The sequence below is a fragment of the Balearica regulorum genome, chromosome 21 (genome assembly GCF_011004875.1).
Source record: "Balearica regulorum gibbericeps isolate bBalReg1 chromosome 21, bBalReg1.pri, whole genome shotgun sequence".
Classification (NCBI taxonomy): Eukaryota; Metazoa; Chordata; class Aves; order Gruiformes; family Gruidae; genus Balearica; species Balearica regulorum.
Window position 1 is genome coordinate 2,576,515 of NC_046204.1, and position 19,770 is coordinate 2,596,284.

At 42.3% G+C, this 19,770-nt stretch overlaps 2 protein-coding genes across 14 annotated transcripts in view; one reads left to right on the forward strand and one right to left on the reverse strand.

The window, feature by feature from the left end:
* Positions 1 to 13,133, reverse strand: LOC104632986 (uncharacterized). Of its 5 annotated transcripts, XR_012838565.1 has the most exons (12): positions 12,993 to 13,069; positions 12,606 to 12,678; positions 12,210 to 12,322; positions 11,945 to 12,118; positions 11,465 to 11,618; positions 8,425 to 8,570; positions 6,654 to 6,830; positions 5,895 to 6,008; positions 2,849 to 2,935; positions 1,289 to 1,436; positions 472 to 833; positions 1 to 375 (listed from the first exon to the last, which is right to left on the reverse strand). XR_012838565.1 is itself a non-coding variant. In XM_075773224.1 (11 exons), exons 4-11 carry the CDS (start codon positions 11,993 to 11,995, stop codon positions 802 to 804), a joined length of 909 nt encoding a protein of 302 aa, XP_075629339.1. In that variant the 5' UTR covers positions 11,996 to 12,118; positions 12,210 to 12,322; positions 12,606 to 12,678; positions 12,993 to 13,047; the 3' UTR covers positions 1 to 801. The 5 variants fall into 5 exon arrangements, 3 of the variants coding, with proteins under 3 accessions (XP_075629339.1, XP_075629338.1, XP_075629341.1); XM_075773224.1 differs by having other exon boundaries at positions 1 to 833; positions 12,993 to 13,047; XR_012838564.1 differs by lacking the exons at positions 11,945 to 12,118; positions 12,210 to 12,322 and having other exon boundaries at positions 12,993 to 13,133.
* The window catches only part of SLC35E2B (solute carrier family 35 member E2B), a 15,256-nt gene continuing 8,389 nt past the window's right edge, over positions 12,904 to 19,770 (forward strand). The window contains exons 1-4 of one of the 9 annotated variants that reach the window (XM_075773216.1): positions 13,313 to 13,425; positions 16,328 to 16,423; positions 16,525 to 16,766; positions 18,700 to 19,227. In XM_075773216.1, coding sequence (XP_075629331.1) covers positions 18,903 to 19,227 — 325 coding nt within the window. In that variant the 5' untranslated portion in view covers positions 13,313 to 13,425; positions 16,328 to 16,423; positions 16,525 to 16,766; positions 18,700 to 18,902. Of the gene's footprint in view, positions 13,039 to 13,306; positions 13,426 to 13,594; positions 13,791 to 16,327; positions 16,424 to 16,524; positions 16,767 to 18,699; positions 19,228 to 19,770 lie in introns of those variants that run through there. The other 8 variants (XM_075773215.1, XM_075773214.1, XM_075773217.1 and 5 more) reach the window with 8 other exon arrangements.

The following is a 19,770-nucleotide window of genomic DNA, read 5'->3' on the forward strand; positions in this document are numbered from 1 at the left end:
GTGTTTATACTTTATTAAAAAATAGACAGCCAGTAGCTAAAGGTTCCAGTCAATAAAATACCAAACTTTTAAATGACAATATTAAAAGCTTATTTTAACAGTCACCCTTGTGTGTGAAATGGCACATTGGTTAGATACGCTATAGGAAGGCGTGAGATTACATTGCGGAGTTTCCACGTGGAGCTGGGATTTAAAAAAAAAATGGAAATATTCTGAAGTCGGAGAAGGAACAAGCGCCCTAGCCATTCTGTTGGGGTTAAGCCGTCACAGCCGGAGTGGAGATGAGGGAACACAGCTCTCATCAAAACAACTTCGGGGCTTGGCCTCTGATGAGCAACAGATCTGAGTGAGAAATGATGGTAGGGCAGTCTGCTTCTAGACTCAGTAATAAAAGAGGTGTGCAAATTATTTTCATTATGTTTGTGTACATCCAGAAAAACAGCATTTATATTAACAACGTTCTCTACTCACATGCATGTTGTGAACCTCCTGCAGTTACAAAGCAACACCAGGAAAACAAGGAGTGAAAGATGCATTGTCCTGTCAGCAAAACTCAGTGAATTGAGAGGATTAGTGTTAATTTCCCGAGCACGCTTTGCTTTTTAAACTAAGTTACCAGCTGCGCTGCTATAGTTCCCTACCACAATACAAACCAAGAAATGTGTAGACGCTTTCTGACCAACTTCCCCTACCTCTGAAACTGGCCCATTACCTTACATCCTGAATGCAAGTACTTGATCAGAACTTTCCCAGCTATGATTTCACTCTGTAAGAGCTGCAGATGGAATACAAGGGGAATGCTCAGGAGTCAATCCTTCCATAGGAAGAAAACACTGTGGGAAGAAAGGAAGATCAGTCAACACCAATGTCCTTCATGTAAAAAGAGGTTTGGGTAGTTCAAGATTAGTGGTTTTCTAGGTCCCTTTATTCTGTCTCAGTTGTTATAATGCGGTTATAAAGTATGATAAAGAAGAAAAATCACATGTATCTTGTATAGAGAAGATTTTTTTCCACACTGGTCTATTTTTCTGAATAGCAGCAGTTCTTGCATAGGTTGGAAGCAGCTTTGACTAAGGTCAGTTTTCTTCAGGGAGAGAAGTGTGTTCCATCCACTTTGTCAGGCCAATAAATTCTGAGGCTGCAGCAGTGCTTGATGTCATTAGGGATCTGCCTTTTATTGTGACTATCCCCAACTATTTTCCTGGCTCGACAAGGTCTCTACTTAATTGTGACTGTCATACTATAGGTTGCAACCTTCATCGTTAAGTTAACCTTTTTAAGTACTTACTTCTTTCTCGCAGCCCCTGCCCAAAGCTGCGGTAGACATGAATCAGCGCCCAAAACAAAACACATTTTATTGCAACAGAAATGCAAGAGCCGGTGATGAAAGCAGCTTCCAGAGTGTAAGAATTCCCTTTGCCCCACTCCCTTATCACCTGCAGGAAAATGGAGACATACAACAATCAATGCCTAGTCCCACAAAAACCTGAAGCCATAAAATGCAATCAACCGCTGAATTTCTGAAAGGAGTCATGAGATAGTAATTGGGGGGGAAAAAAAACCCGGTCACTTTTAAACCGTCTTACTTTCCTGATTACATGATTCCCTGGCTGCACCCTGACTTTAGCTAAATGCATTACACCTTCTGATCTCTGCATCATTAAAGTGGTATGAAAACACTATTGTGCCTAGATTGAAAAAAAACCAATTACGCTGGAGATAAGGAAACCAGATATCATCTTACATCTCAGTCTCTTTCCACTGCAAAATATAGAATGAAGTTATATTCCCTGGCTGTCACTGGACTGTTAGTGTCATGCATGTCTGGGGCCAGCTTCATAATCCCATTTTTCATTCATGGCCAGCCTGATTACCATGCTTAAGACATTAGTAATTGCCTAACCTGTACGTTTTTGAGGAGTCCGACACAGAGAAAATGGCAACTTTTAATTAAAAGGAACTATTTATATCCTGCAGCTACTACTGCAGTGATCACTGCTCCCATGAACAAAGTACGATCAGGCATGTTAATACTAAGATGAGAGACCTTTGCCAAAGTCCAGTACTGAGAGAAATACACCAAGATCTAGCAGTACTCTCTTCCCCTTTTCTGCAGGTTTGAGTCACTGGCCCGGCAGGCCTAGCGATTATCAGGATGAGATTAAAAAAAAGCACAGTTCTGGCTACTTTGATTTGTTAACAAAGCCAGTGATGAGTATCCCAAATCAAGGCAGGTTGTGGATGTCCTGGCCAATTTCAGTGCAGTTAGTTTGTCTATTAAGGTCTATCGGTTTTCCTGTTTACACTGCAGAGGTTTATTAAGCAGTTGCTATACAGAGTCAATCTAGCAGCTTTTTCAGAATTAATTGGAGTTTGTGGAGCTTGTACTATCTCATTTTGGCTACATCAGGACTGACATTGGGGGTGCTGCCTACGAAATTCTTTAAAATATAATGACTTGAGACCCTGCAGATGGTCGAATGCTCTGGCACCGTTTGAGACTTCTTGTGAAGGAGAGGAGGCATTTTTGAGGGGCTGCGTATCTTGTACTGGAAGATTTTGTTCCATCTTTCCCTAATCATTCTGGACACTTTGCCAGTTGCAGAGACTTCCAGGGCCTCTCCCTCTAACTAATCAGTTCAACAGCAGTTTGACATGGTTCCCATCTGAAAAGTTGATCCTGAAGAGGTAGGACCTGCCTGGTGCTCTCACTGATTCTCACAGGAGCTGCAACGAAGGGGTACGCTCAGGAATGAGGCATCGTGTTTGGGGCCCAAGGATCCAGTAATGAAGAGGAGGCCGTCAAGCCTTCCTCCCCGTTATTGAGCAAGTAAGTTTGATAAATTACCGTGTAAAGTAGGTAGATGAGATAAACTACTTCAGGAACATTCTGACTCAGAAAAATCCACACTAGAGGTTTCAGTTCTTTTAAAATCTGTAAAATAAGATGAGATATATACAGCTTTGTAACTCGTTGCTATATACTCTATAAAGGCTATACATAGTTGATTTTTCAATAGCATTTCAAGTGTTGGTCTAGCTGAGTTCTCAGTTGTAGCTTTGCTCTCCACTTGCCTTCTCTACCTATGTTTTTTTAGCAGGAAATGAGGTCTCTGTCTTCCACTGAACTGGGCCAGGAGTGATGATGGTGAAATCAGAACTGGTGGTTTCATGGGCACATCCTGACAGCTGTGTGTGATTTGAGCCATCTTGGCATCCCCATGAGCTCTGCCTTCTAATTCTTACAGTACACAACTCCAGCTAGCTCAAATGGAGAAGCAGCTGATTCTTCTGAGTTGTATCTAAGCTGATTTACTTTTTCTTTGGGCACGCTCAGATTTTTCTCTAACAAATTAATGTTTTCATAGCTAACAGACTGAAAGAGCTCTGTGAGTTTTCTCCGCTTTTGTTTCTACTACAGAGAAGTCAAGTCACTGCAAACTCAAAACGTGGGAGAAGCAAGAGGATTTAACTGTCAGAAAAGCTTTATTTCACAATTAACCTTGGGACTTGGGAAAGAAGAAATGATGGATTGCTTTCCAGCAGGTAGCAACTTTCAGCAGTCCTGAACTGGAAGGGCAGGTATGAGCAAACAAAAGAAAAACAGCCGAGTCACTGGGAATGAAAGCAGCGACTGTGCCAATGCTATGAAGAGATTTGATGCATCTAATCAACCACAGATTCCTCCCCAAACCAATACTGATCCTTCTGCAATGGTCAATATATGAACCTCTACAAAAGCATTAAGGGAATTGTCCCTCCCCCAGGGAGTTTGTCTGTTCTCTGCCACCTCCACTATTGTCCCCATTTTCTGTGGTACTGTATAGTGCTCCTCTTAGGATAAGATCGAAAGGGAAAGGCAAACAAAGGCTGAGAAACAAGGGGGTGGGGGAGGAAGAGAGAATTAGTAATTAACGGGAGAAAAGAGATAAAATAAATAATGGAGGTGGGAAAAATAAATACACTAAAGTAAATGAGAGACTGTGTATATAAATAGAAGAAAAATGATTAATAATCCCCTTGTGAAGTGGCATGTGTATCAACCCGGAAGTAAGGGAGCATGAGGTTTAGCTGTGCTTTCAGGTACTGCAGTTACCATAAAGGACTGTGTATGAGGCGTTTCCAAGTTTTCCCTTCTATTCTTATACTTTCTGGTGGATTATCTATGTCTCCATACCTTTCTTACTTAACAACCCCATAGCAGGTGCAGGTTCTGAGAGCACCAAAGAACACAGTGATACAGGTTTCTCTACTGCTGCATGATCTGCAGAAGCTGATTGTGAAAAACTTGTCTGAACAGGGTAAGGAAAAGGAGTTCCTATTGTCACCTCTCTGTCAACATGCTCTAGTCTAAGACGGAAACATTTTTACCTTGGATACAAAGCTACCAGCCTCTCATGAAATGTATCCACCTTCTCTGGTTGCTGTCCATTACTGAAATACAGCACTAATTTTTTCCATTAATTTTACATTTGCTATTTCTTAGTTAGACAAGAAGCTGTTAACTTCTTCCAGTAGATAAGTCAGTGATGTACCTAGACTGGGTAAAAAGTAGCTTTCATGTAGTTCTAACACAGACAGTCCTGAGCAAAGGGCAAGAATATGTACTTATCCCTAGGACATTTACTGTTACTAGTTGAACTATTAAGAAACACGTTTGCTATTGATGAAGGCATAAGGAATATCGTGTAGGTTAAGACCTGAGACCATCTAACTGAAGCACCTCTTTCTTTTCTTAAAAGAAACAGCACCTCTTTTAATGCCTAAAGGCAAATCAAGGAGAAGCAGAGAACGCCTATTCTGTGAATCACAAGTGGTCAGATCAACTGTTACTGATGGTGGGGGAAACGTAGCTGAAAGGTTTATGCTTTTAATCCTAGTAGGAAAACAGACATGGTTCTGATTGCTCCCTGCCTTTCCACACCTGATACAATTTAACTGAAAGTAAAGATCCAGCACCACCCAAAGGTATGTAAGGAACTCCTAGGAGGAAACCAAGCTGTACTACCCCTGTTCCCTAAGTGTCACACTCACAGTTAGTCCTGTCTCCATTTTTCCCTGCTGGATAGCTGTTAGTGGTCATGACGCTATGATTCTGTGCAACTATTCACCTGGAGTTACTGAAGTATTTTAAAAGCACAGCGCTTGGTGCTAGCTCCGTGTTTAGCAAGGAATCACAATGCTCGGAAAGCTGTATTTCAGCTGTCAGGAATTTGTCTGAATGGCTAAAGCAAACACCCAAGGAGCCTAAAAAAAACAACAAACCCAAAAGCCCCTAAACTTCTTCCTGGTAATAAAAGACTCACATATCTGATGTACTTTGGCCCTGATTCTGCAATGTTTCTGAGCTCTCAAGATTTCAGAGCAAGTTCAGTCTGACTGACGTGAAAAACTAGATTTCAAGTTCACAAATCCTTACGTTTACCTGACAACTGTCACTCACCTTTAAAGAAGCTGCCCCGGTAAAGGATCGCTCATCTTTTTGGTGTAGTTTCCTAAGGATGTAAGGCCTATGCAGTCTCACTGCGTCTGTATATCCATCTTCATAAAAATTTGGAGGACAGCTGCCAGTTTCACCTAACCTCATCAGAGGCAGACCTACAGGTTTCATTAAAGTAGGTGATTGAGGACTGAGAATAAAACATTGTCCCTCAGAAAGGAATAATGATGGTGTGACATTGTTTTATCCTGTATGCTCAAGTGAGAGAGACAGATTTATAAGAAACCTGACTTCATTATTGTTTTTGCTCGTTTTCTGCTGGGATCCATTCGGGCTCCCTTCCACTTAGCACTATTCCGTAGAATGGGATGGCTGTGACTTCCCAGTCTGTGATACCTGCTGAGGGTGACTCTCAGAAATTGACTGTCCTTGCTAGTGTTGCTGTAACACTTACTGCAATGATGCTGATGGTCACCTTCAGGCAGGCCCAAAGAACCCCTGTTGCTGAGATGATGTTATGTAGAAGGGTGATCTCATGCAGGCTTATCAGCAGAACACACAAGCAGAGCTGAAAGAGAAGAGGCAAAGACTGGTAAAATTATTAGTTTGAGACCATCCATACAGCCCACCAAAAAATATTTGACACAAACTCCCAGCAACAGTAAGTTGGGCACAGGCCTAAAGGCTTAAAATGTTTCCTCAAAAGCTGGCAGGTGGTACGAAACAGGACACAAGGACAGACGTACTTCCCTGTACGTCTATTAGCAACAACAAAGGCAGGCAGTAAGATGCACTCGAGATAACGCATAAGGTAATACAGGGTAATACAGTAGTAAAGTACAAATGAAGGGTAGTGTACAGAAGTGTAAACTCTTTCTAAACAGATCTTGGGTTCACTTATATGTAACTTCAGGCTGCTCTCTCACCCTAATTGCCCTGCTAGGCCACACTCTCCTCTCCCATCCCAGTGTCATTTTCTCAAATGCAGGAGACAGCTAGGATGGCTGGAAAGGACGAGACTGCAGGCTGAGGTGTTGTGCAGTGATAATCTTTCTTATTTTAGGAGGCCATGCTGGCTTGGAGCTTCTGGATGCAATTGTTTTTATGGACATACCTCCCAAAAATAAGAATCGGTTTTCCTTTTGGACAGGACAATGATAAAATATATGTTGATTCATGAAAAAAAGCAAACCTGGGGGAGACAGTTCTATACCTGTGCCTGAAGATCAAAGGTCAACATGGAAAAACAGAGGTTGAGCATGAAGTATTGTGACTGCAGGCTTTCTAGAGCACCACCCACTCGAAAGGCCATCATGCTTTGACTCTGAATGAGGATGACGGCACAGATCACATCAAAGGAGCCAACCAGGAGGATCAGAATGAAGCGGGCCTGATAGGAAAGAGAAAGAAGGATGTGACTGTACATGCCAAAACAGGGACAGTCTTTAACCTTAAATCTTCTAACTGGAAAGAAAAGGATAAAGGAGTAAGGAGAACCAGGCTGCCTAGTAATAGCATTTCAAATAGACAATTAAAGATGACAGCTTGCCACAGTTAAGTGCAAACAGTCAGGCCATAATTTGGGTCATTTGTTGCAACCACTCAGTAATAGCTGTAAACTCAAATTGGCTACTTTGGTTTACATTACCCTCACTGTAGTAGTGCTACAGCTGTTAAAAGAAACATAGCCTTTGCACTCCCTGTAATATCGCAACAGCTTTTAGCAAGATTTTGTTTGAGACTTTACAACACAGTTTAAAGAAACAGCTCGCTTTGACAGAGCCTGGCTCTAAGCTTCCTGTATGGCATAAGCCAGCTGGTAAGAATCCTGAAATCAGTGGGGATGGTGGGCTATTCTGAACGCTGTACTTCTTACATTTCAGAAAACATTGGTTTTGTCTGGGTTGTATCTACAACTTTGCTGGCATTCACACTAAATGTCTACTCCTTTAAAGATGGCTGAAGCGGCAAAATATTCTTCATAATTATACTGATATGAGAATATTTATACTAGTATGCCTTATTCTCAGGAAGCAGGAGTTACAGTAATCCATGTTATTTTTACAGTAGCAAAAAAAAAAGTCCTTAATAGTACACCTTCCACACCAGGCTTTACTTTGAGGTTGTCATTTAATATATAAAATGACTGGGATGTACACCTTAATGTAATTTGCATCTCTGATGCCTGTTCCTTATTGACTCTAACAACTGAGTTTGCTGTAGATAAGTATAAATAAATGTACAATTGATACGTAAATCGAATAGGCAAATTCTGCTTTGCTGCATCTTCCTAGCTTAGTTGCCATCTCTTCTATCAAAGAATAATTTTTGGCTGTCTTCACAGCAAAGAACCTCCTTCTTGCATTTGTGATAAATGTGTGACCACAATAGGGAAAGACTTCTGAGAAGCACGGCAAGCGGAAGTTTAATTACAAATCTCAGTAACGCATAGAATACAGTATTTCTATTGCATTTTATTGTTACGAAATGCAAACAAGATAATCTGGAATGGCAGTACCTCGCCTTGCACCTTTTATCTTTTTGTTTCCTTGCAGCAGGTTACCGTAACTCTCTTGCTGCGTTTGTGGAGCAGTGGGGCTAATGGCTAGGTCCTGGCATATAGATTTGAGATTCCAGTTCTGGTAGTAGGTTAGATTTATGTGACTTTACACTAGTTGTTTTATGGACAGAAATCTGAAGCAGAGTAGGTGAAGTGAAGGATATCTTCTGTGGGAATCCTGTGTGAGTAAAATTCTTTGATATTTATGTTACTTTCATATACTGCCATAAAGAAACCCATAGAATAGCTCAGAGAAACGGCTTTGCAATTATGGGGGTGCACACTTTGTTATTCAGTGGTAGGAATAATTCAGCCTAATTTTTCTCTGTTACCAGTGCCCTTATCACAGATATCCTGCCTTTCTAAGATTTTCAAATCCAAGATGTGGAGAAAACCAAAGCTAATTAAAAGCCAGGTGACTAACCAGGAGTTTCGGCTTTTGCTCAGCAGAGAGAACTGTGAAGTTGACAACAGAACGAAACATCACTAGCAAGATGGAAAGAACAAAGACGATGAGCTCCTGGCGATTCTCCTGCAGGATTCCTCTAGTCACATAGTACACACAGAACACTGAGGAGGAGAAGGAAAGGTCAGTTACCAGGTGAACACGTTGCACACGGTGCAGTTTTCTAATACACTTGATCCAGATGACAAAACGGAAGTATGGAGACCGTGTAACAGGCTCCTCAGTCAAGAGCGTATCTTTATTCTTGCCAAGGAGCCTGAATCAGATACTTAAAATGAGTACTCTCCCTGTGGTGAGCATACAAGAACTGAAATAATTTGTTAGATTTTTGAATTACTTGTGAAGCAACTCTTTGAAAATGGCAACATATTAGCTATCCAAACTAAGTGGCAACTGTGGTATGTTATTCTATTAATACTACCTTGAATATTATGTTGAATAGTATATTTGAATGAAGCAACACCATTTTAATTAAAGAACTGAAATTACATAATCTTCCCAGTGAGAGTGATTCAGGTGACTAACAAGGAATTTACTACTCATACACATACTTCTACACTATTGTTTTTGTGGTTCTGACCACTACAAACGGCTCACGGGTTGCACTGAACTTTGGCAGACTGGATTCCTAACTGTTTTTGTTGTGGAAAGTCTGAAACACCCTACTCTGTAAACTGTAGTCCAGAAAAAAAGCTGATTTGGGAAAGTTCTGAGTTATGTTTTTATAAAATAAATCAAAACCCACCACTCTTAACACCACAGTTAGCTGTCACTGTTGAATTCTACACACCTGTTTTCACAAAGCTTAAATAAGGAAAAGACTTTCCTTTCATAAAAACAGGAATCAGTGCTTTGATCTTGCATAGGATGCTCCTGCAAACACTAGTTAATTCTTACCACAGACAAAGGAACAATAGATTTCTTTTTCCAGAGGGCTGCTTCCTGGATTCCGCACATCAAATAATCTAGTTTTGCTATGGACATGGGGATAAAGTGTCATAAAAGTTTTCAAAGTAACATAATAACTTCAGTTTCCGTAAACAAACCTTCTGGTGAATGAACTTCCTTTTTCACTTTTATTAACAGTGATTGAGAAAACTGAAAATGATTGTCAAACTACAAAGTGAATCATGTGATTTTGTTCTATGCTTATGACCTCATGAAAACCTGAAAGATTTAAGACAGTATTTCCTTGTTTTGCAGATTCAGGTGCTAAATCAGAAGTAGTCTGTACAAATAATTTGAAAGCAAACTGTTTTCTGAGTGTCCAGATTTTTGCAGAGATGGTTATGCACATTTGAAATAAAGGACTTCCCCTTGGTTTTGATAAGTGAATGTTTTTCAACAAATTAAATCCCAAACCCTCTTTAAAGTAAGTATCTCTAGTGGTAAAGCTAAATGATTGTTACAGCCAGAGCATCTATTTTTCTTTAAAGAACTATTATCAGTTCTGTCAGTCTTTGTCTGTCCTAGAGAAAACATGTGGTTTTGGCATGTTGTGGAGGTTAGCTTACACATCTTGAAGTATCAAGGTAAGCCATAGTTTTAACATATTCCTTGAATTATGTTATCTTTACTGACTAATATGTTGAAACAACTACTTTTGTTTCTATTAAAACTTTGAAATCTGAACTAATGTGTTATAAATACACTAGTTTTCCTGATTTAAACCAGAGGTTTGTGAGAGGCGTGCACTTCTTCCCATGTGTGTTGTTGCAGCATAGAATACTAATTAGTATCAACAGAAGATGGGGAATAGATTAACGAGCACGCTTTCAACTTCCCCATTTATAACATCATGTGATTCATTTGGTTTATTATGAAGGTTCTTCATTTTTCTCTGAAGCACAAAACAGTGGTTGCTAACAAAAACAGTGTGACAGATTGGAGGCACCAATGGTCTGGTCTAACATTGCAATTTTTGTTAGTAGGCTGAGTCCTGTGTGAAAAGCTGCCAATCAAACCAGAGTTTTGGAATAAAACTATTGTTTCTATGTGTCTAATTATAGAATCTGGAACAAATCTATTGTCTTTGTTCCCTCTGGATGAAAGCTGGAAAGCAACGACTGCTTATGATTAGCGTGTCTTTCTCGTACACAAGGTGTTACACCCACAGAAACCCTATTCTTTTCTAATGCTGTTTTGGTCAGCGAGCCAACAGCCAAGGCCTGCTAAAGCCACTGGAGAGGACTTCCTAAAATAGTAGTATTTATTTTCATGTTAAGTTTCATTTCTATTTCTAATACAAATGGACCCAAGAATATGAACCTAAGTTTCTATTGAAGCTCTAATTGGAAATATCCAAGGAAGTTTGGATTTTGCTTCCAGTAGGACAAAACCTGTTAGAGAAAACAGAGCGCTTTAAAAAAAAATTAGGTCCTTATTTTATTCTATTAAAATACTTCAGGTGAAGCAACATGTTTGCAGGAACTTAATACAGGGAGATGACAACATTTTCCTGTTTCAGATCAAACTGTGTATGTTTGGTTTCTTGCCATGTAAGAAGGTGCCTTGAAACCAACTACAGCTCAGGTATAAGTGTGGCTCATGTCAGGAGATGTATGTTCTGTGACAAGCCTGGAGTGTGGACACCTCTGAACTCCCCAGCACATTACGCACAGACATTAAAATGGGAAATGGTAAGCTCTTTCTGGCATAGCTGAACATTCAGTATATCTTACATAAAGTGTCAGCTGTCTGAAAGCAAACTCATTGCCACATTTGTGTAATGAAACACTAGTAAGAAAGGCAATTATAGCAACACTTCCTAAAACCTGAATGTTTTTCACACTATTCACACGTGAATTTATTTTGAATGACATCCTAAAGGAAAGCAACAACGGCAAAAGCATCTAGCTTGTTAGCGCTAAACTAGCAGAGTATTCTGTGTGTACTGTATCAGGCCAAACAGAGTGAAATAAGAAACTTCAGTTGCTGCTTAATTACTACCTTGGAAAAAAATGTTTTTGTTTTAAAATACAAACAGTATGTTTCTTACCAACTCCAATTAACTGAATAAGAGAAATGGTGAAATCTTCCTCAGTTTGTCGGACAAGTGTCTCTATGGTCAGCCCTATTACACTTAGCAGAGACAAAATAGTGACACAGAAGTAGATCTTCACAGGAAATGATAGCTCTGAACAAGGTTTTATCTGTAAAGGAAGAAAAATTTTAAACACGGAATGCAGTATAAACTAGTTACTGTTCCTAAGAAACACATTAAAGCAGGACAGCTAAATGACACAAGTGCAGGGTTCTCCTTGCAAAAAGGAAGAGAAACTCTTTATAACTGAATCGAAACTCCAAAACTGCTGAGGAATGGAGAACTCTAACTTTATTTTGTAATTAATCTCAGCCTAGATTTTTCTGGTTTATACCTACAGACTGCCTTCTGCTTTTCTCAGTGCCTCACGAGGGCCGCGGTGTTATAATTTCATCTCCTGAAATCGAGATGGCCAATGCCCACCTATACACCTACCAAAACACCGTGATGTTCAGCAAGTAACTTTTTCCCAGTTTTACCCCGCATCAAGATTTTTAGTTTTAGAAAGCTGTAAAGAAAGGTTCACGCTTCCGAGCGACGTGCAAAGGATTTGGGAGATGGTTTTTTTCTGTTCATCCTAAATCATGGAGGCAGATAAACTGCACCATGCTGGGGAAAAAAAAAAAAAAAATCACTTTGCCTTCCCGTGATGCTGTGGCAGGAAGGGAAGAAAGCTCCATCCATGGAACCGGGGAGTCACCTGGAGGCAGAGCTGGGCTACAGCACCGCTCCGGATCGCCATGCTTTCACACGTCGCGTACCGTTACTCGTGATGTACGCACAGGCAGGAGGTTTTGATGCATTACGTATTCGCTATTTGAAAACACAAGTTTTATTGAAGCCAAACCCGACTATTCGGAGCAGCGCAGCGCGGGCCTGTCAGTGCTGCCCGCGCTGAGGCACCACAGCCCCGCGGCCGTGAGGCGGTTTCCGAGGGCTCCTCGGCACAAATCCCGTTTGCTCTCGCGTCCCCGACTTCTGATTCTGGTCTTTACCGGGGAAAGCAAAAAAAAAAAACCAAAAAAAACCCAAAAAAAACCAACCCAAAAAACCTGCCCGGGGCCGCTGGGCTGGGCGGGGCGGCGGGTGTACTCACGGGGCCGCAGGGCGTGGGGATGAGCTGCCGGTGCCGGGGGGTGAGGTTCGGCAGCGGGGGGGCTGCGGCGCCACTGGAGGGGGAGAAAAGGGGGAGAAAAGGGGGAACCGTCACCGACACCGTCACCGACACCGTCAGGGCAACAGGCCCATCCCGCGGGCGGGCCCCGCGCGGCCGGCAGTGACGACTTCCCGCCCTCCCGGATGGGCCGTACCAAGCAGCGGCGGGTGCGGGGGGTCGGCCCACGCCCCGCCCCGGGTCGTCCCCCCCCCGCCCCCCCCTCGGGTAACGAGCTGGGGGAGCGCGGAGAGCCGCCCTCGCTCAGCGCTTGGATCCGCCCGGCCTCCCGCCCCGATGGCGCGAAGCGCTGCGGGTTCTCGCCGCTACCTGTCGTCGGCGCCCTCCATGGCCGCTCCGGCGCCGTCCCCCTCCGGTAACGGTACCTACATGGCTGCGGAGGCCGCGCGCGGGTTCCGGGCAGCGCCCGCACTTCCGGGGCAGGCCGGGCGGCCGGGACGTCACTTCCCCGTCCCGGGCGGGAAGCGCCACCGGAGGGCGGCGGGGCCGTGGCGCTCCCTCCCGCCGCCTGTCCGTCGTGTCCCGTCCCGTGTCCCCCCCCCCCCCCCTCCCCGGGCCCTGCGCCTTCCCCTCCGCCGCGGGGGTTCCCCCTTGCCCTGCCGAGGGGCCGGGTCAGACGGCGCGACAGAGGAGGCCGGCCCGGTAGTTCCCGCCTGGGTCGATGGAGGGGCCGGCCCTGAGTGAAACGCCTGGCGGGGCTTTGTGGGGTTTCAGCCGGCCGTTACCCGGAGCTGCGTCCCCTGTAACCCCCTTTTCCTTTTTCTCTTTGTTTTCCGTAAAACGGCCTCCCGTTGTCCGCCCGCACTGACAGGGGAACAAGCGGCTGCGGTGACAGAGGGGCGCAGGCCCTTCCCCGCGGGGACAGCCCCGCTCCCTCAGGCGGGCCGCTGCCGGGGCAGAGCTGGCTCCCGGGACGGCGGGACGGCGCCCTGCCCACCCGCGGGAGGTGCTGCCCCCCACAGCCACTCCGGGCGCCTCCCGCTCTGCCCACGGGGGGCGGTGCGCGGCGGGGCCCCGCCTGCCCTGTCCGAGGCGGCGGGGCAGGTGAGCGGGGGTGGGGGAGCGCGGCCGAAGCTCGGTTTGACCGGGAGCCTCGGGAATTTCCAGGTGCTGGCCGTGATGCGCTGACCGGTTCTCGGGGTCCCGCCGGCGGGAGGGAAAAATCAGCGGCCGGGCTGTGGTGGCGCGGATGTAGAGGAAGATGCAAAGCCCGCTGCCTGAAAGCGCTCAGCGCGTAGGTGCCGGCTGAGCTGCGGCATGCCCTGAGGAGGGAGATGCCTGTGCCAAATCCTGCCGTGCCTTGCTGCAGTCGCTGGTGCTCTCTGAAATGGCCTTGAGCCGGAAAGCCGGGTCAAAAAGGACGCGGGACAGCACTGCTCCCTTGAAGGTCTCTCGATGGGGAAGGCAGCTCGGAGTGCGCGGCGTTCCTGTGCTTCTCCTGGGCTTGGGATGCTCGAGCAGCTCCGAGGTGCCACGGAGCATGTGGAAACACGTGCTGGATCTGCCTGCCTCGTACCTGATCCTGAAGGAGGGAAGATTTTAGGACTGGGTGACTAGAAATAAGCTGAAGTGCAAGAAAGTACTAAGCTAGTTCAGTCTTTTGGCGTCTTCTCTGTATGGGAGATGTTAATAGTTTTGCGATTGTATTTATGGCCTGTGCTTATAAACATCTCGGATGCTCTCTTTATCATTTAGTGAAACTGTTAATATTTACAGTTTACTTGGGGTGCTGAATTCTGTGTGTTTGTTGTGTTGGAAGTGATGTTCAGGTGACCTGTGTTGCGTAATAGTTGATTAAGAGGCACACCAAGCCTCTGTTTTTTCACTGTCAGATTAGCCTTAGTTTCTGTAGCACTTGCAATACTTTTGTGCTTTTATTTTTTTGTGTGCGAGGCATAAAGCTGACTTTATATGTAGAGTTCTTTGTGGATATTGTCAAAAGAAAGTATCTGTCTTTATATACAGGTACTAACGAGAGGTCAGAAAAACTGTAGCAGTGGTGTTTTGTCTTTGCTGTTAGATGGTGGTCATTCCAAAGCACATCCAACCTTAGACAAATGAATGCAAAACAACTGTTAGTGTCATCCATGTAGTGGTGATTGTCAGAATCTGCATGGCCATTTAAGAAATAACTAGAGCTTCTGACCAAAAGGTATCAGTTTTGAGGTGAGCTGCATTACAGAAGAATTTTGTATTAAGTTTGTTGGAGTACCTGACAGATGCTTGCCAATGAATGTATTTCAATCATAAAAAAATGTGGAAGAATCATGAAGGACTCTGTACGTAACCAGGGTTGCAACAGATAGTTAAAAAATCACAGAATCTGTGGTGCTGGAAATGCTATGCTTTATTTTCAAGATAAAACTTGGTATAGTATATGTAATTTTTAAAAGACACTATATTTCCTCTTTCATGTGACTGCTTTGTCTTTTGTTGGTGTAGTGTTATCTTTAAATAATTTCATCCTTTCAGTTCTAAGGAAAGACTCTGGCTATATTGTTGGTTCTTTTATTTTTGACAATTTCGTAAAAATTAGGGTTAAAACTGCAGTTTCTTATGAAAAGAAAGTTTAAGTAAATGCTATTGTGAGGATTTTTGACATCTGTCAGTGATAATCTCATGGAAACAATTTAAGATCAGAGTTGGGTTTATATCTTCCCCTTTTTTTTTTTAGTCAAATATGACTCTGAAAGAACTCTTAATTTTCTCACTTCATGCTTACTTTGAAAGATGACTAGGTGGTGGTAGCGTTGGGTGAAGACAGCTCAGCTGGCTGCCCTTACCTAAATCTGTAGCTCTGTTGCAGAAAACCTCAGTGAAGGCCAGGTGTGGGGAATGTGTCAGGGCCCTGGCAGACGGATGCTGAGGGCTTGCAACTGGATTTTCACCAGCTGCTTCGCATCTCTGCAGTTCTGGAGGAAGGAGGATGTGACACAGACCTCTAGTTCATCAAAGAAGGAAAAAGGATTTTGCTCCCTTTTAAATTTTGTTAGAAAATGGTACTGCTGTAAAACTTTACATGAGGTCGATTTCTTGGTTTCTTCTTGCTTTTATTCATTTGTCTTCAGTGTGGAATGTTATAGTTTTTTTGGAAAACGTTTCTTATGAAACAAGGCAAAAATGCGGGGTGTGCATTCTAGTTAACTTGTATTGCTCCTGCATTTTATTTTTGCAGCCTTAAAATTTCAAGGGAGGAGCAGTTTCCCTGGTTTGATCTACTGCATGTCCAGAAAAAACATCTGTGGTAGCTGGAGTGAGCAAGGGGAGTGCAATTTATTTCAGGTGCTGTGAGCTGGTGCTAATTCAAACTGTTCATTAAGCTTGTGACACCATTTCCACAAAAGCACTGTACAGACAGCTGTCATTTCTATATCTATATATTCATGCAGGCTGCCTGGCAGCAAACCAATGTTTATTCCCATGGAGGCTGCTTGCACACAATAGAAAATAGCATAAGCAATTCAGTAATGGAAACAAGTATGACTACTCTGTTAAAAACTGAGGGGAGAGTAATATTTTTTTATTAAAACTAGATGCACAAGCAGATAAAGTCTTCATTTATTTTCTTCACTCTTAAAAGTCCTCTGAGAATTTCTCTGCTCCTGTTTTAAGTTTACAACAAATATATTTCCGATTAAATTTAGAACTGTTCTGAGTAGAAAGGGAAAAGGAGTTTGAATGCAGGTAGTCTTACGAATGTGACGTCTTCAAGCTTAAGAAATTGTGGAGTCATTGAATTGGTAATTAGCTACTTCTTGTAAGTCAGAATTTGTTTGAGACTCTCAAAGCTTATACTCTGTATTTTTCCACCTTTAATACAACATTTTTATTGTTGATGTAGTTAAAAGTTGGAGAAGATACAAGGAAGAGTGTAAAATGCGCTGCACGCTGTTTGTTCTTTTGAGCTGGAAGATTGAATGTTTGTGTGTAATCCAAGAGAAACAGTCTACCAACCACTGCCACGTTTTCATCTATTGGTAAACATCAGCTGCTGGTTGGTCCTAAGGGAGGAAGACTGAATTAGTTCCAGATGGAGAACTCTTTCAGCCTATTTAAGACTTTCCTGTTGATTTAAGACAGCAGGTCAGTAACTTAGGGGAGTAGTTTTGCCCTTGTTTGCTGTTCGGCTTCCTGCCATGTGTGGAATCGGTGATATCAAATATGATATCGCAGTGCTGCTGAGGGTGGGAGTTTTGCTGTACTTAATTGCTTTTGGTTTTAATTGACTAGTATAAACAGAAAAAGTATTAACAAAGTTGTGATAAATAACCATCTTGAATGTAGAGGGGTATTTTTTTACAACCTGAAAAAGGAGGAGGAGTCAAGAATCCATTTTTCTTAACAATTTCTCTTAAAGAATGCGTATCTTCCTTCAAAGCTTTGTCTTAAACTGGGTTAACATAAGTATGTGGTTTAACGCGAGTGTGTCAGAGGGTCCCGTACCTCAGTGTGCTGCTAGCGTGATTTCCTGGTAAAATGGAAAGAGATAAAGGAATAGGGATGGAAACCTTCTGTGCATGGCTGTAATAACAGAAATAAGAGAACATGAGGAATGGAAAATTTCAGTGTAAAGTAGCTGCTATTTAGGCTATTGGAACTGACACGATATATTTAACTCTTTAGTACCTCCTTATGATTTATTTTGCGATGCTGCATTGGACATTTAAAAAAGTATGCAGAAAATGGTGTATCGTATTCACCTGTTCACGTGGTAACAAAATCAGGGCAGATGCAGCGGCTCTTGTTACAACTCTTGTATTTTTGTTTGCCATTGATTATTTCCTGTGCTGCCATTGTTTGATGCACTGTAGTATTATGATCTCATTTCAGACAGCTTTTCTAAGATGTATAGTGATTAACTTCCCCGTCAATAATTACTTTTTAACTGTATACCACCATCCAACTGTCCACCATCTTGTCTGTCCAGCAAATGTGCTTCTGGAGAAAAGTATTTAAAATTTAATTTCCCTTATTGTTTGTTCCTTGAGGAGCGAAAGAGGTCTTGTCCATCGTTTCATTCTCATCTGATTAATCCTATTTTTTTTTTTGCTCATAAAATGCAGACTGCAAAATGGAAAGCAATAAATCCAGTAGTGCGTTTTAGTGTTGCAGATAAGCTGCTTAGGTGCAATTTCTTTCCTTCTTAATACAGACTTTGACTCTGTTAGCATTATGATACTAACATTACATGACTTGAGAAGAAGAAAGGTGTGGTTTTGTTATTCTCTGTACTCTTCCACTGTAACTTGCCACATTTCATGTAATTTGTAAAAGGAGAAAGTTCAAGTTGCACATGATTTAATGAATTTTTCTATGGGATCTCTTAAAAAGACTTTAAGAATTATTGGAAGTACTAATATTGAATTGCAAGCTATAACAGTACTGCCGTGGCAAAATAAGTAATGTTGCATTACTTACAAGTAATCAAATAGAGAACAAGTCTATTTGGAAAGCTCTTGGACATATTTTCCTACTTTGTTCACTTAGATCTTATAGTTACCAGGATAACTGTGTTGATGATTAGTGGAAGTTAATAGTCCTTGATTATTGATTGTTCATTTTGACTTGAGATGATAACAGGTTAATTAGTACTAAGGGTACAGGCTCCTACCCAGATTTTCTGGGTTATGAAGTTTTTTCTGTTGAGTTGTTATAAGAAGACCTTAGTCTGAGATCAAAGAAACTGTAGAATCTTGAAGAGGAGTTAATTATAACAGAAAAGGCTGTGCTGACATGCTTTAGAAGAGAAAGAACTTAAAACCACATGAGTCTTTGGGGTGTGTGCATGCTGTTTTAGAATTAAAAAAAAAAATCTCCCTTATCTAAGTTCTTAGTGCTTGGTCTTGGTATCATGATACTAGGAGTGCAAAATCCAGTCTGAAAGACAAGCTATGGAGGTCTTTTTATCTTTCATAAAGCTGCAGGTGAAATGCGGTATCTTTGCTGCATTAGGGATTTAAAATGTCATTATGTTCACAACTACATGCTTTTTCCTTCTTTTTTCTTTCATTCTTAGGTAGAAAAAATGGAATAGACCACATGAAGAAGAATGTGAAGTTTATTTTTATGCAAGATGTTATTTGGAGGACCAAGTACACTTTTTCAGGCCATGGGAGATGAAAGACTAATCACATGATATTTTTGTTCCATTGAAGTGCTGTTCTGTGCTAAGTCAATGTTGGTTTGTATTAAAGACAAATAGTAGTTTTTAATGTCAGCATGTCAACTGTGACAAATGCTCAGACACCGGAGGAACCTAATCCTCCCCCCCTTGAAGAAAAGCCAAAGGGAAAATCACTATTTCATTTGGGCTCACTCTTTGCTAACAGGAGTGAAAAATTTGTAATTGCTAGGAGTGATAGTGTACCAGAGGAGAATGTTCTGAAAATAACTATCACGGAGACTACGGTCATTGAGTCGGACTTGGGCATCTGGAATTCTCATGCTCTCATCTACCTCACTTTGTGGTTTTTCTTCAGCTTTTGCACACTTTTTCTTAACAAATACATTCTTTCGTTACTGGAAGGAGAGCCCAGCATGCTAGGTAACCCTACCTTTCTTTAATTCCAGTAAGATATTTGACAATACCAGATCCTCCTAGATAAAGTTGAGGGACAAAATTGTTCAAGTGAAGTGAAAAAGACCTCGTTAGGAGATGTGGGGGTGGATCTTGGGGCGGGGAACTCACGGGTTGAAGGGGCTTCTGACACTGTCCTTTCCTCCACTTGTTGAAAGATGGTATGAAAGATGGTGTTTGAGAACTAAGAGCTGGAAAGGAAAATGTAAGTTTTTGATTTCTGTGGTGTGTGTTTTAAAAAAAAAAAAAAGTTTAATCAGTTATTGATAGTCTCCAGAGCTATTAACTTGTTTGTCTGTAGAAGTGCAAAAGTTGCCTTTGTGTGACCTCTATTATCCAATGGGCTGCTTGTTTTTTTTTAAGGGGGAAACAAAGGGCATTTAATGTGTGGACTGGATTTTATAGGTGTATGCCACCTTTGTTTTATTCTGCTGCCTTGCTGGTAGATGTAGAAGTACAGGGCTTTTGTGAGCGTTCATAAAATCTAGACAGTAATTGCCATGTTTCTTA